The sequence below is a fragment of the Hyperolius riggenbachi genome, chromosome 7 (assembly GCF_040937935.1).
Source record: "Hyperolius riggenbachi isolate aHypRig1 chromosome 7, aHypRig1.pri, whole genome shotgun sequence".
Lineage (NCBI taxonomy): Eukaryota > Metazoa > Chordata > Amphibia > Anura > Hyperoliidae > Hyperolius > Hyperolius riggenbachi.
Window position 1 is genome coordinate 279341665 of NC_090652.1, and position 15300 is coordinate 279356964.

At 46.3% G+C, this 15300-nt stretch overlaps 1 protein-coding gene across 1 annotated transcript in view; it reads left to right on the forward strand.

The window, feature by feature from the left end:
* The window catches only part of ORC4 (origin recognition complex subunit 4), a 72343-nt gene extending 63490 nt beyond the window's left edge, over positions 1-8853 (forward strand). Inside the window, 1 exon segment of the mRNA XM_068245856.1 lies at positions 8598-8853. Within this exon segment, the coding sequence (XP_068101957.1) occupies positions 8598-8780 (183 nt within the window). The 3' untranslated portion in view covers positions 8781-8853.
* Positions 8854-15300: the final 6447 nt, after the last annotated feature.

Here is a 15300-nt window from a genome sequence, read left to right on the forward strand (position 1 = left end):
TTTTTTTTCTTTTTTGAAACACGCACGGATTGCTGTGCTCTGTCCCCGGCTCACAGCGATGTGGGGCTCTGATTGGCCGCTGCTCTCTTCTGTGGGCGGATACAGTCCCCGGCTCACAGCGATGTGGGGCTCTGATTGGCTGCTGCTCTCTCCTGTGGGCGGATACAGTCCCCGGCTCACAGCAATGTGGGGCTCTGATTGGCTGCTGCTCTCTCCTGTGGGCGGATGCAGTACACTCTACTGTATCTGCCCACAGGAGAGAGCAGCGGACCAATCAGAGCCCCACATCGCTGTGAGCCGGGGACAGAGCACAGCAATCGGCGGCCGTGTTTCAAAAAAAATAAATGCCGTTTTTTAAACACAAACACAGCAGGGCACAGCGCGGCACCCCTGGGAAGTCTCCGCGGCGCACTAGGGCGCCGCGGCACCCACTTTGAGAACCGCTGCATTATACTGATGCAGGGGTGTAACGGCAAATCATGGGGGCCTCCCTGTAAAACTATGATGGGGGTCTGCCAACCCTTACACCCCTTTCCCTATCACCTCTTGGTGTGTCCCACAGCTTGGAGGCCCAGGGGGTCCTATAACCTGTGTGGCCATCATAATCCCCACACCCATAACTAGTGTGGTAAAACGCCACCTGATCTAGAGGGTGGGTGCATCTGTCGCAGGGAGGGTAAGTATTTGGGCCGTCCATAGTTCTGCCCTTGTACTGAAGGCCGGCTCCTCCACTCATAACTTTCTCATACAGGGGATAGGAATTATGCCAGGGTTGAATTCCATATTGACTACATATATACCCTATAGAAGGGAATAACAGGATCTGCTAAAACTACTTTACCTGTGTCTACCAACACAAGTCATAATGTACTGAGAATCCCTGTAATGTGCTGTCAGTCCAATTTAAATTTTTGTAGAGAACTAAATTTCAGATCTAAGTAGATCTCCAATCTGTAGGGCACCAAACCTCAGTGACTCTCTGTAGGGCACCAAACCTCAGTGACTCTCTGTAGGGCACCAAACCTCAGTGACTCTCTGTAGGGCACCAAACCTCAGTGACTCTCTGTAGGGCACCAAACCTCAGTGACTCTCTGTAGGGCACCAAACCTCAGTGACTCTCTGTAGGGCACCAAACCTCAGTGACTCTCTGTAGGGCACCAAACCTCAGTGACTCTCTGTAGGGCACCAAACCTCAGTGACTCTCTGTAGGGCACCAAACCTCAGTGACTCTCTGTAGGGCACCAAACCTCAGTGACTCTCTGTAGGGCACCAAACCTCAGTGACTCTCTGTAGGGCACAAAACCTCAGTGACTCTCTGTAGGGCACAAAACCTCAGTGACTGTCCGTAGAGCACAAAACCTCAGTGACTGTAAGGCACCAAACCTCAGTGACTGTCCGTAGAGCACAAAATCTCAGTGACTGTCTGTAGGGCAGCAAACCTCAGTGACTGTCTGTAGGGCACAAAACCTCAGTGATTGTAAGGCACCAAACCTCAGTGACTGTCCGTAGAGCACAAAATGTCAGTGACTGTCTGTAGGGCACTAAACCTCAGTGACTGTCCGTAGAGCACAAAATCTCAGTGACTGTCTGTAGGGCACCAAACCTCAGTGACTGTCTGTAGGGCACCAAACCTCAGTGACTGTCTGTAGGGCACCAAACCTCAGTGACTGTCTGTAGGGCACCAAACCTCAGTGACTGTCTGTAGGGCACCAAACCTCAGTGACTGTCTGTAGGGCAGCAAACCTCAGTGACTGTCTGTAGGCCACCAAACCTCAGTGACTGTCTGTAGGGCACAAAACCTCAGTGATTGTAAGGCACCAAACCTCAGTGACTGTCCGTAGAGCACAAAATGTCAGTGACTGTCTGTAGGGCACCAAACCTCAGTGACTGTCTGTAGGGCACCAAACCTCAGTGACTGTCTGTAGGGCACCAAACCTCAGTGACTGTCTGTAGGGCAGCAAACCTCAGTGACTGTCTGTAGGCCACCAAACCTCAGTGACTGTCCGTAGAGCACAAAATGTCAGTGACTGTCTGTAGGGCACCAAACCTCAGTGACTGTCTGTAGGGCACCAAACCTCAGTGACTGTCTGTAGGGCACCAAACCTCAGTGACTGTCTGTAGGGCACCAAACCTCAGTGACTGTCTGTAGGGCACCAAACCTCAGTGACTGTCTGTAGGGCAGCAAACCTCAGTGACTGTCTGTAGGCCACCAAACCTCAGTGACTGTCTGTAGGGCACAAAACCTCAGTGATTGTAAGGCACCAAACCTCAGTGACTGTCCGTAGAGCACAAAATGTCAGTGACTGTCTGTAGGGCACCAAACCTCAGTGACTGTCTGTAGGGCACCAAACCTCAGTGACTGTCTGTAGGGCACCAAACCTCAGTGACTGTCTGTAGGGCACCAAACCTCAGTGACTGTCTGTAGGGCACCAAACCTCAGTGACTGTCTGTAGGGCAGCAAACCTCAGTGACTGTCTGTAGGGCACAAAACCTCAGTGATTGTAAGGCACCAAACCTCAGTGACTGTCCGTAGAGCACAAAATGTCAGTGACTGTCTGTAGGGCACTAAACCTCAGTGACTGTCCGTAGAGCACAAAATCTCAGTGACTGTCTGTAGGGCACCAAACCTCAGTGACTGTCTGTAGGGCACCAAACCTCAGTGACTGTCTGTAGGGCACCAAACCTCAGTGACTGTCTGTAGGGCACCAAACCTCAGTGACTGTCTGTAGGGCACCAAACCTCAGTGACTGTCTGTAGGCCACCAAACCTCAGTGACTGTCTGTAGGGCACAAAACCTCAGTGATTGTAAGGCACCAAACCTCAGTGACTGTCCGTAGAGCACAAAATGTCAGTGACTGTCTGTAGGGCACCAAACCTCAGTGACTGTCCGTACAGCACAAAACCTCAGTGACTGTCTGTAGGGCACCAAACCTCAGTGATTGTAAGGCACCAAACCTCAGTGACTGTCCGTAGAGCACAAAATGTCAGTGACTGTCTGTAGGGCACCAAACCTTAGTGACTGTCTGTAGGGCATCAATATAGGCTCCTATAAAAATCTTCCGACTCAGACTCCTCAGTTTATGAAACCTCCAACTCCAGATACCCAAAATGGCTCTGATTCCGGCTACTTAGTCTAATACTTACCAGGGCTGTGGATTTTGTAGAAAAATCATCTGACTCCCGACTCTGACTCCTCAGTTTATAAAATTTCCAACTCTTGGTACCCAAATTTGCTCCCACCCAACCCCAACTCTGACTCCACAACCCTGGTCTGTAGGGTACCAAACCTCAGTGACTGTCTGTAGGGCACCAAACCTCAGTGACTCTCTGTAGGGTGCCAAACCTCAGTGACTCTGTAGGGTGCCAAACCTCAGTGACTCTCTGTAGGGTGCCAAACCTCAGTGACTCTCTGTAGGGTGCCAAACCTCAGTGACTCTCTGTAGGGTGGTAAATCTCAGTGACTGTCTGTAGGGTGGCAAACCTCTGTGACTGTCTGTAGGGCACCAAACCTCAGTGATTGTCTGTAGGGTGGTAAACCTTGGAACTGTCTGTAGAGCACCGAAACCTCAGTGATTGTCTTGTCGGGTACCAAACCATAGTAACTATCTGTAGGGCACCAAACCTCAGTGACTGTCTGTAGGGCACCAAACCTCAGTGACTCTCTGGAGGGTGCGAAACCTCAGTGACTCTGTAGGGTGCCAAACCTCAGTGACTCTCTGTAGGGTGCCAAACCTCAGTGACTCTCTGTAGGGTGCCAAACCTCAGTGACTCTCTGTAGGGTGCCAAACCTCAGTGACTCTCTGTAGGGTGCCAAACCTCAGTGACTCTCTGTAGGGTGCCAAACCTCAGTGACTCTCTGTAGGGTGCCAAACCTCAGTGACTCTCTGTAGGGTGGTAAATCTCAGTGACTGTAGGGTGGCAAACCTCAGTGATTGTCTGTCGGGTGGTAAACCTTGGAACTGTCTGTAGAGCATCGAAACCTCAGTGACTGTCTTGTCGGGTACCAAACCTCAGTGACTGTCTGTAGGGCACCAGACCTCAGTGACTGTAGGGCACCAAACCTCAGTGACTTACTGTAGGGTACCAAACCAAGTCTACCTGTCTAGAATAAAACAATCTCATAATATCAGTACAACATCTCTGAATCTTTTCAAATGAAACAGTACAAAGGAGGTGTATGGGAGAAAATACTATCAAAACTGTTGCCTTATGTCTCCTGCATTCTTCTTCATACCTTCCTAGCTCATGTTATTTTCAACAAATCATTTAGTTCAAATAAAATAGCTGGTCAGTCAATCAAATCCCATGTTAGGCAGGACTGTGGTGTCTGAGTCGAGGAGTTGGATGATTTTTGTACTGACTCCACAGGCCTGGTGTCAGGCGTGGGAAACACTAGCAGCGGTTTTCTAAGCATTTGTGATTTGAAAAGCTCTTGCTGTAGTGCTGTGTGTGTGATCCCACTAGAGCATACATGTCAAACTCCTAAATCTGGCCCTCAGAGCCATTCAATTTGTCCCTCAAGTGGTTTCCCCACTTTGCATTATGTTTGGCCCACTCTAGACCACAAGGGAAACTATATTGGAGGTGAAGCCCTAGAACTCCAAGGAAGCCATATGAGGAGATGGGGAAACTACCTAAACACTAGGAAACTGTGTAGGGGAGGATGGGAGCATCTAGACACCAGGGAACTGTATAGGGGCTGGTGGGGAGCCATTAGACACCTGGGAATTTTATACGGGAGGAAGGTGACCAGTAAACATGGAGGTTGGCCCACGACTAGGTCTCAGTGTGCAATTTTGGCCCACTTTGTATTTGAGTTTGACACCTCTGCACTAGAGGGTTGGGATTCAATAATAGCCCATAGCTAGAGTTGTTTTTTCATGTCAACCTGTAAAAATAAGACCTTCCAGCACACAGTGCCCTCTTGTGGATGGATTTGTGAACGGCAGAATATACATGTGAAATGGTAGTTATCAAGCATTATGCATTTTAGATAATATTCAGTAAATGTAGCACACGTTTTATTTATAGAATTATCTTACACAGAAAAGTATTACTAATCATTACAACATGAAATACAACAGCTGTCATTCTTTGTGGTCCACATTATAATATTTTATGACTAGGAGAGTGTCACTGTACATTTGCAGTAAGCAGGTCTCATAAACCGGACATGAACTCAGAACTTCCTGCCTGCTCTAAAAGATATGCAACAGCATAATAACCTTTAAAGAAAAATATTTCTTTGTTACAGCTGATCCAAATCCTGTAATAAATCTGCAGTGTGTCTACTTCCTGCTTTCATGGAAGCAGACATATTTTAACAACCTGTGCTTTCAAATTAGCTTCACTGCTCTGGTAGTCAGCTGAGGCAAATTACACTTTGTAATTAGACACAGATGAGGGGGAATAAAACAGGCTAAACTATAAATACATACAGGGTGCATTTCTGTATTTTTTCCTTCTGTCCTGTGGAAGAGTTTAGGTCCATTTTAAAGGAAAACTGAAGTGAAAGGTACATGAAGATTGCCATATTTATATATTTTTAGACAATACCAGTTGCCTGACAGCCCTGCTGATGATTCTGGCATCAGCGGTGTCTGAATCACACACCAGAAACAAGCATGCAGCTAATCGTCAGATTTTTGCCAGAAGCATCTGATCTGCATATGCTTTTTCAGGGTTTGTAGCTAAAATATTAGAGGCAGAGGATGATCAGGACCTGCCAGGCAGTTTGTATTGTTTAACCTCTCGCGCGGACACCCCAGGTCTGCCTAACAGGATTAGCATAAGGTCCTTCGGGCCTGTTCTGCAGGAGATCGTGTGCGCTGATGCGTACGTATCTCCGCTTGGTAGCGGCGTTCGCCGCTAGGAGAATGTTATAAAGTGAAACTGCCGTCTATTTAGTTAGTATAGCTCCGCGACCCACGGAAGCGCTCTCCTGGGGACAGATGTGTGGCACTGCTGTCCCCTCCAGTGGCTCAGGGGTGTTGTCATAGGCTGAAGCGACAGCTGATCACGGGGATTGGCTGGCAGGGAGAGAGAGGGAGGGGGAGTACAAAAAAAAAAAAGAAATTTTTATTATAAAAATAAAGAAATAAATATTGACTAAAAAAAAATAAACATTGGGGGAGCGATCAGACCCCACCAGCAGAAAGCTCTGTTGGTGGGTGTAGAAAGGGGGGGGGGGGGAAATCACTTGTGAGCTGACGTGCGGCCCTGCAGCAAGGCCTTGAAGCTGCAGTTAAAATGTAGAGAAACCGAGAGCCCAATATAGTGTAGTATGTTAAAACATAAACGAAGGCAAATCAGTGAGAAGAATATACTCACAAACGTGGGTTACCACACAGGCAACCAGTGTATAGGCAGGTGAGGAGATTAGACCTGTCCTCACTCAGGGCTAAGAAGTCGCTCTCTGTAGATGAGAAAAAGGGGTAGATCACCCCTCCACCAGGGGTGGACACGGTATAGCAGTAGGAGAACAGAGGCGCCAGCAGAATAAAAGTGGATAAAACCTTTAAAATTTGCTTGGAGGAAGTGGTGGACTTACCTCCATAAAGCAGACACGAAAGACTGTCTGAAAAGTAGCAATCACATTTATTATATAGTACCCCACAAGTGCAACGCGTTTCGCAGGCCGAGCCCGCTGAGGCGCTACACCTGCTATTGCTGGAATTCTGTTTTGTCCCCACGTTTATTGCCTGATGAAGCGTGCTCGGCCTGCGAAACGCGTTGCACTTTTGGGGTACTATATAATAAATGTGATTGCTACTTTTCAGACAGTCTTTCGTGTCTGCTTTATGGAGGTAAGTCCTCCACTTCCTCCAAGCAAATTTTAAAGGTTTTATCTACTTTTATTCTGCGGCGCCTCTGTTCACCTACTTGAAGCTGCAATGGCCTATTTCTTGAGAAATGGCCTGGTCTTTAGGGGGGTTTAACACTGCGTTCCTCAAGTGGTTAATATATCACTCTCCCTAGTCCTCTCACTTCAGGTTATCTTTAACATTACAAGAGCAAAGTCCCCAGACTTGGTGATAGAAAACTAGTCTATTATTCATGTTAGAGGTGCTTTATCCATCCCATGCAGAGCCAGGCAACACGAATCCCAGGATAGACAAATTGCAGCATGTGTCCTGTAATCGGTTAATACAGCACTTCCTGTTCACACTTAAAGAGAATCTGTACTCTGAAATTCTTACAATAAAAAGCATACCATTCTATTCATTATGTGCTCCTGGTCCCCTCTGTGCTGTTTCTGCCATTCTCTGCTGCAAACCTGGCTTGTAATTGCCAGTTTTAGGCAGTGTTTACAAACAAACTAACCAGCTTCTAATAGGCTCAGCTAAGCAGAGTGTGTTAGTCACACAGAGCCTGCAGGGGGTGTGTACAGCTTCTAGCTAATCACAAGCAGCCCTGCACATTCCAGTCTGACTGCCTCAGCCTGACTGTGCCGACTATAGAGAGAAGATTAGATCATATAACAGAGATAACACAGCTACTGTGCAATTAGGAAAAGCTGCAGTAAGCCAGACCACATTAGAAAAGGCATAGGAACTTATAGCATAGAAGAAATAAAGATAAACAATTTGTTACAGAGTCTCTTTAAGCCAATCATGCAGCCTCTCGCCAAAATGAAGCCAGTCATCATAGTCCAACCCGTGCTAAGAGATTCTACTGTACTACCACATGCCTGAAGAATTGGTAAATTCCTGTGAAACGCGTTGCAGTAAGAGTGTCCTTTGTCTTTTAACCTCCTGGGGGTTTCAATTATTTCGCCCAGGAGGTGGCGCAGCACTATTTTTTAAATTTTTTTATTTTTAACTCATGTAGCGAGCCCAGGGCTCGCTACATGATAGCCGCTGTGCAGCGGCATCCCCCCACCCCCTTCGATCGCCTCCGGCAATCAAAGCAAACAGGAAATCCCGTTCAGAACGGGATTTCAAGTTTGGCTTCCCCGTCACCATGGCGACGATCGGGATGACGTCATCGATGTCGTGACGTCAGAGGGAGTCTCGATCCACCCCTCAGCGCTGCCTGGCACTGATTGGCCAGGCTGCGCACGGGGTCTTAGGGGGGGGGGGAGCGGCGCGGCACGGCGGGTAGCGGCGAATCAGCGCGGAGCGGCGGCGATCTGTATATACACGCAGCTAGCAAAGTGCTAGCTGCGTGCAACAAAAAAAAAATTATGCAAATCGGCCCACCAGGGCCTGAGAAATCCTCTGTGGCGGCTTACCCCGAGCTCAGCTCGGGATTAGCCCCCAGAGGGTTAAAACAGCTTTACTTTAACAGACTACCTGTGTCATATACTTTTTAACTAGATTTTAGTGTATTTTATCTGGTTGGCAGTTCTCTTGACCTACATTTTCTTGCAATCCTTATGATGGTGGTCTTTAGTTTGGGCAGTCAGTACCCTACTGATAAATTCCTGAAATATCATTTAGCCTCCTGTATAGAAAATACCAGCACTCAAGAGCTGTCAGCTGTTTTCCTTGAACTCAGCACTGTGATTCGCTGTCCTGTTGTGTCCTCCTGTGAAGTGAAAGTTCATTGGTAGCTCCTCAGAATTGAGATTGTTTCAACCCTTTATTTCCTCGTAGGCCTTTGAACATTTGCACCAGCTGGAGCTGATCCGGCCAATGGAAGGAATCTCAGTGCGCACCCAGAAGGAGTACCGGCTAATGAAGCTACTGCTGGACAACAGCCAAATACTAGACGCCATCCAGAAGTACCCCAACTGCCCCACTGATGTCCGGCAATGGGCCATCTCCAACCTCAGCTGAGCAGCTCCATTCCTCCTTCCTAGTCTCTGGTAGAACTTTCCAACAGAAATAAATATATTTTCTTTATACAGAAGCTGTCCAGGTTTTGTATGTATATACACCACAGAGAATACAGGTTTTATTTACACTTCGAGAATCCTTGGGGCTACTTTCACTCTTTGTATGTTGCGCTTCATACAAAACAGGCCAAACACACAAAGGGAAATACTCACTTCCCAAACAGTCCTCTGCTGCTTTATAAAGCCTGCAGGCTGCTTATAAGCCAATAAGAAGTGCACACACACGTTACACCTAGTCTGCAGTGATTAATCAAGCAGAAGCTAAGCAGGTTAGCCAATCGTTGGAGAGGGCTTCGGTTGCATATAGACAATGGCTATATGACCAGCAGGGGGCACCAGCGTGCAGGATATTCCCTCTCATCTGCCCCCCTCCTAACTAAACTGCATGGGAATCCACAATAACATTAAAAACAATGGTGCACAAGCCAGCCTGGGGCCCCGGGAACTCTCACTGCCCAGGGCCCCAGAACCAGCATGTAACACCATATGTGAGCGCAGTCAAGCCCTGGGGGTGGTAGCTCCAGGGCTTGGCTGCGCTCACATATGGTGTTACATGCTGGTTCTGGGGCCCCGGGCAGTGAGAGTTCCCGGGGCCCCAGGCTGGCTTGTGCACCATTGTTTTTAATTTCGTACAAAACAGGTTCACAACACAAAGGCCATGTAAAGGTGCATTGTAGCCTACCGCTGTGATGCAACCCATACAGTGCAGAGTCTTTATGCTTGAGTGTCGCCCCGTAACGCACTGCATGCCTCGCATCATTCCATCAGAAATCATTGCACCACAAGTACCAGTGTGAAATGCCCATTGAAATATAATTCCATTGTGATGTGAATATATTGTCCGTTGTGCCACAATGCAATGGACAGTGTGGAAGGAGCCTAGAATGTTTGAGGGACTATATGTTGACATAGGAGGAGATAAGTTGGAATGTCAGAGAGCTTAAAGTGGAACTCCAGTGAAAATAATGTAATAAAAAAGTGCTTCATTTTTACAATAATTATGTATAAATGATTTAGTCAGTGTTTGCCCATTGTAAAATCTTGTAAATCCCTGATTTACATTCTAGCATTTATCACATGGTGACATTTTTACTACTGGTAGGTGATGTAGCTGCTTCTTGCTGTTTTGGCAGTTGGAAACAGCTGTAAACAGCTATTTCCCACAATGCAACAAGGTTCACAGACAGGAGTACCATGGTGCTCAGAGTTCCTTGTAGGAGGGGTTTCACCACAATATCAGCCATACAGAGCCCCCTGATGATCCGTTTGTGAAAAGGAATAGATTTCTCATGGGAAAGGGGTTATCAGCTACTGATTGGGATGAAGTTCAATTCTTAGTTGGAGTTTCTCTTTAAAGTAGGCATGTTCCATATATCACATTAAGCATAGACTTGCTGAATAATGGTCATAGTTAGATAGTATAGCTGGGGCAGTAGTCATAGATAGAGGTTACTTTTGAACTGCATGTGTTCAAGGAGTTACTTCTTGACCAATCAATGTAGTATGATGATACAATTACATATGGTAAGGGGCTGAGACTGTTTAATTTGTACAGTTATCAGTTTCAAGAGATTCCTAGTAGGCTAACCCACAAAGGTGTCCATACAGCACTTGATGTGTGGGTAGATACCATTAGATAGATCCCTCTCTGATCGAACCTTATTAAAGAGGAATGTATTGCCTGCCCATGGAATCATCCTAGCGCAGCTAACCCCGAGTGCTCTGTGTGTGCATCCCCTTTTTCCCCCCTACCCGTAGTTAGTGCTGAAGGCTCACCTGTCCACTGGCGTGACTCCGGCCTCCTCCTGTGTCCATTGTCACTATGAATGTCTGTACCATGCGACACCGGGACATGCATTGACATCAGTACGTGGCCCGATGTTACATGGTACAGACACAGTAACCCCGGACACAGGAGGCCAGGAGTCATGCCAGTGGACAGGTGAGCTTTCAGCACTCAGCAAGGGGTGGAGTGGGATATGAGATAGAACATTTGTGGGGACACTGATCGCGGTTCCGTTGGTCATCAGCAAATCAAACAGTTACTACCGTGCATCCGATCGAGCCGTTGTGACAGATTTTCCAGCATGCCCCCCGATCAATCCTTTTGACAGATTTTATCTGGAAATCAATAAAAAAATTGTTTGGGTGGCCCTGTTGCAGCATTGATTCTTTTCCAATTTGATAAAATTATCAATCGGCCGGCAAACTCAAGTAATGTACAGGCACCCTACAGGTGCCCATTCGTGATGCAATCTTGAGTGTACAATCTTACGAAAGGTATGTAGTAGAAGGGTAAACTGAGTAAATATACTTTTAACCACTGAAGCTCTCAGTCGTTTTCACTTTATGCATCCGAGCAATGTTCACCTCCCATTCATTAGCCTATAACTTTATCACTACTTATCACAATGAACTGATCTATATCTTGTTTTTTCTGCCACCAATTAGGCTTTCTTTGGGGGGTACATTTTGCTAAGAGCTACCTTACTGTAAATGCATTTTAACAGTAAGAATAAGAAAAAAAATGAAAAAATTCATTTCTCAGTTTTCGGCCATTATAGTTTAAAAATAATACATGCCTCCATAATTAAAACCCATGTATTGTATTCGCCCATTTGTCACGGTTATTTCACCGTTTAAATTATGTCCCCATCACAATGTATGGCGACAATATTTTATTTGGAAATAAAAGAGCATCTTTTCCATTTTGCACCCATCACTATTTACAAGCTTATAAAAAGAAAATATAGAGAAATATTTCATCTTTACATAGATATTTAAAAAGTTTAGACCCTTAGGTAAATATTTGTGTTTTTTTTTTATAGTAATGTTTTTGTTTTTTTTTATTAAACATTTTATGTGGGTATTTTTGGAAGGGTGGGATATAAATAGTGTTTTATTTGGGGAAATATTTGTGTATTGTAAAGTTTTTTTATTTTTAGATGTTTTACTTTTTGGCCACAAGATGGCAATCTTGAATTTGTTTACATGACGTCACTCTAAGCGTACAATGTACGCTTAGAGAGACAGTCAGAAAAAGTGTAGCTTCCGAGAGAAGCTGTCGCTTTTTCTGGGGGGGGGGGGGGGGGGGGGAGAGGAATCAGTGATCGGGCACCATAGCCCGATACATTGATTCCTGTGCTACCGAATCCGTGGCCGGGAGTGCGCGTGCACGATAGGCCGCGGGAGCGCGCATGTCCTCCTTGACGTTTTTATACGTCAAGGAGGACAAAGTGGTTAATAGATCCTTTAGCTAGTCTCTTATATTGCATAGAAGTGATAAGCTTGTACACTGAAGCTTGTATCTCTAACAGGCAGCTTTGAAAGGAACCAGAGATGTGAGGCCTATGGAAGCTGCCATATTTATTTCCTTTTACACTAAAACAGTTACTAGGCAGGCCTGCTGACCTTTCTGGTCAGTAGGGTCTAAATCGTACACCTAAAGGTGGCAATTAACAATCCAATTTCTAGTGAAAAATCGTTCGAGCGATCAGATAATTCTGATAGAAAGTGAAATTGTTCGCTACACCATCAACTAACCAATATTTGCTTACTATCACAATTCACAACCAACAAGAAAATCCAAATTTTGGTTAGTCGAAAATCCAATCGGACAACTTATTATGAATTGCTCATAATTGATTGTGTTATCAGATCAGAGTTTATAATCGCTCGAACGACTTTTCGCTAGTAATTGGACAGTTAGTGGCCACCTTAAAACAAGCATGCAGCCAATCTTGTCAGATTTGTCATAGACATCTGATCTGCATGCTTGTTCAGGGTCTATGGCTTAAAGTATTAAGCCCCATCTACACTATACAATTCTATTTACGATCCGATTAAATCCGACATGTCCAATCGGGATTCGATTTGCCATTGTTTTGCAATGGCAAATCGAATTGAATTGAATCGAATCCCTATCGGACATGTTGGATTTAATCGGATTGTAAGTAGAATCGTAATTGAATCGTACAAAGAATCGTATCGTGTAGATTGGGCTTTAGAGACAGATGATCAGCAGGACAGCCGGACATTGCTATTATTATTTTTATTATTTATTGTATTTATAAAGCATATTACGCAGCACTGCACAATAGATAAATGGGTTAACATACAAGGTAGAACATACGGAAACTCACAACAAAACAAGATCATGCAAATGATTTGATAACAGTACAGTGTCATAGGTCAAAATAAAGACTGTTCAAGTCTACAAGAGGGGTGGTTGTGAGTAAGATTGCATAATCAAGCTGGATACATTAGGGAGGAGGGCCCTGCCAGAGGCTTACAATCTAAAGGGTGGGGTGGAGACAATAGGTGCATGTTTTGAGAGGGTGTCTAACAGAACATATTATGGTGCTGGTGTAGGGGGGGTATGCGAGCGTGAAGAGGTAAGTCTTGAGAGCTTGTTTGAAGGTATTAAAGGTGTGGGCGAGTCTGACGGCTGGTGGGAGCAAGTTCCAGAGAGTAGGGGCAGCCCTGGTGAAGTCCTGCAATCGTGCATGTGACTGAGTTATGCGTGGTGCGACTAGGCGCAGGTCATTGGAGGATCGGAGGGGGCGGGCTGGTATGTGCCTGTGGACCAGATCTGAGATGTGGGTCGGGCAGGTCTTATGCACTGATTTGTAGGCCAAGCACAGGATTTTAAAATTGATCCTAAAGCTGATGTGGAGCCAGTGTAGTGCTTTACAGAGTGGAGTTGTAGAGGCGCTGCGGTGAGAAGAATGTATCAGTCTGGCTGCCGCATTCATTACCAATTTAAGTGGGTCAGTACGGTTAGAGGGGAGGCTAGACAAAAGAGAATTGCAGTAGTCTAGGCGGGAGATGACAAGGGCGTGGATAAGGAGTTTAGTGGTGTCAGGGGACAGGTAGGAGCGGATCTTGGAGATGTTGCGAAGGTGGAAGTTGCAGGATCTGGCAATACCTTGGATGTGGGCTGTAAAGGAAAGAGTCCAGAGTAACGCCTAGACAACGGGCTTGGGAGGTAGGGTGGATAGTAGTATTTTCAATAGTGACGTGCAGATCTGGGAGGGGTGCAGCTGTGCGGGGAGGGAATATTAGAAGCTCAGTCTTGTCCAAATTAAGCTTCAGGTACCTGGCAGCCATCCAGGAGGAAATGGATGTGAGGCAGGCAGAGACTTTGTCCATGGTAGAGGAGGAGAGATCTGGGGTGTGGAGATATATCTGGGTGTCATCGGCATACAGGTGGTAATTGAAACCCATGGAGGAGATGATTTTGCCAATTGAGGCAGTATAGAGTGAGAACAGTAGTGGTCCTAGGACGGAACCTTGAGAAATACCAACTGAGAGGGGTGTCGGAGTGGATGAGGAGCCATTGAAAAATGTTGCGACGGAGCTTGAAAAATGTTCTGACGGAGCGGTTGGAGAGGTAGGAGGAGATCCAGGCTAAGGCTAGGTCCTCAATGCCCATTAGCTGCAGGGAGTGGAGGAGGAGGGAGTTGGCAACAGTGTCAAATGCCGAGGAGAGGTCCAGGAGGAGCAGGATGGAGTATTAACCTTCGGCTTTGGCAAGGTCGTTTACCACTTTGGTGAGGGCTGTTTCTGTAGAATGGGCTGTGCGAAAACCAGATTGCAGGGGACCAAGAAGGGAGTTGGAGTTAAAGAAGTTGGTGGGCCAGGCGTTCAAGAATTTTTGAGGCAAAAGGGAGGAGAGAGATTGGGTGGTAGTTTGATAGCAGAGCAGGGTCAAGTGAAGATTTCTTTAGCAGGGGAAGCACAGTGGCCTGTTTGAATATAGAGGGGAAGGTGCCGGTGGAGAAGGAGAGGTTGAAGAGGTGGTTGAGGACAGGGGCCAGATCAGAAAAATGTGGGCACAGAGAATCAGATGGGACTGGATCTAGGGGGCAGGAAGTGGCAGGTGAAGTTGCCAGCAGCTGGTTGACTTCCTCCACCGTGACAGGATTGAAGGAGGTAAGCGAGGAGAAAGAGGCAGGAGTCCTGATGTGGTGGGGAGGCGGGGGCGATAGAGTGGAGGAGAGAAATATCCCTCCGGATGGTTGTAATTTTGTTGATAAAGTAGTTAGATAGGTCAGTGGCTGAGATGGTGGAGGTTGGGGGTGGGGAGGTGTGGGGTTAAAGGGGAACTTCAGCCTAAACAAACATACTGTCATTAAGTTACATTAGTTATGTTTATTAGAATAGATAGTTAATATAATCTCTTACTCACCCTGTTTTAAAAGAAAAGGCAAATGTTTGTGATTCATGGGGGCTGCCATCTTTTTGGTTGAAAGGAGGTGACAGGGAGCAGGAGACACAGTTCCAACTGTCCTGATCACACCTCTCAGCTGCGCACCCTAGGCTTCAAATGTCAAATTCAAAATGTAAGAAAAAATTTTTTGCACCAAAACAGCAGAAAGAGAGCAACAACATCAGAAATCCCATCATGCTTTGCACAGCATCAGGGGAAAAATGCCTGGGCAGTTTTCTTCTGTGCAGCT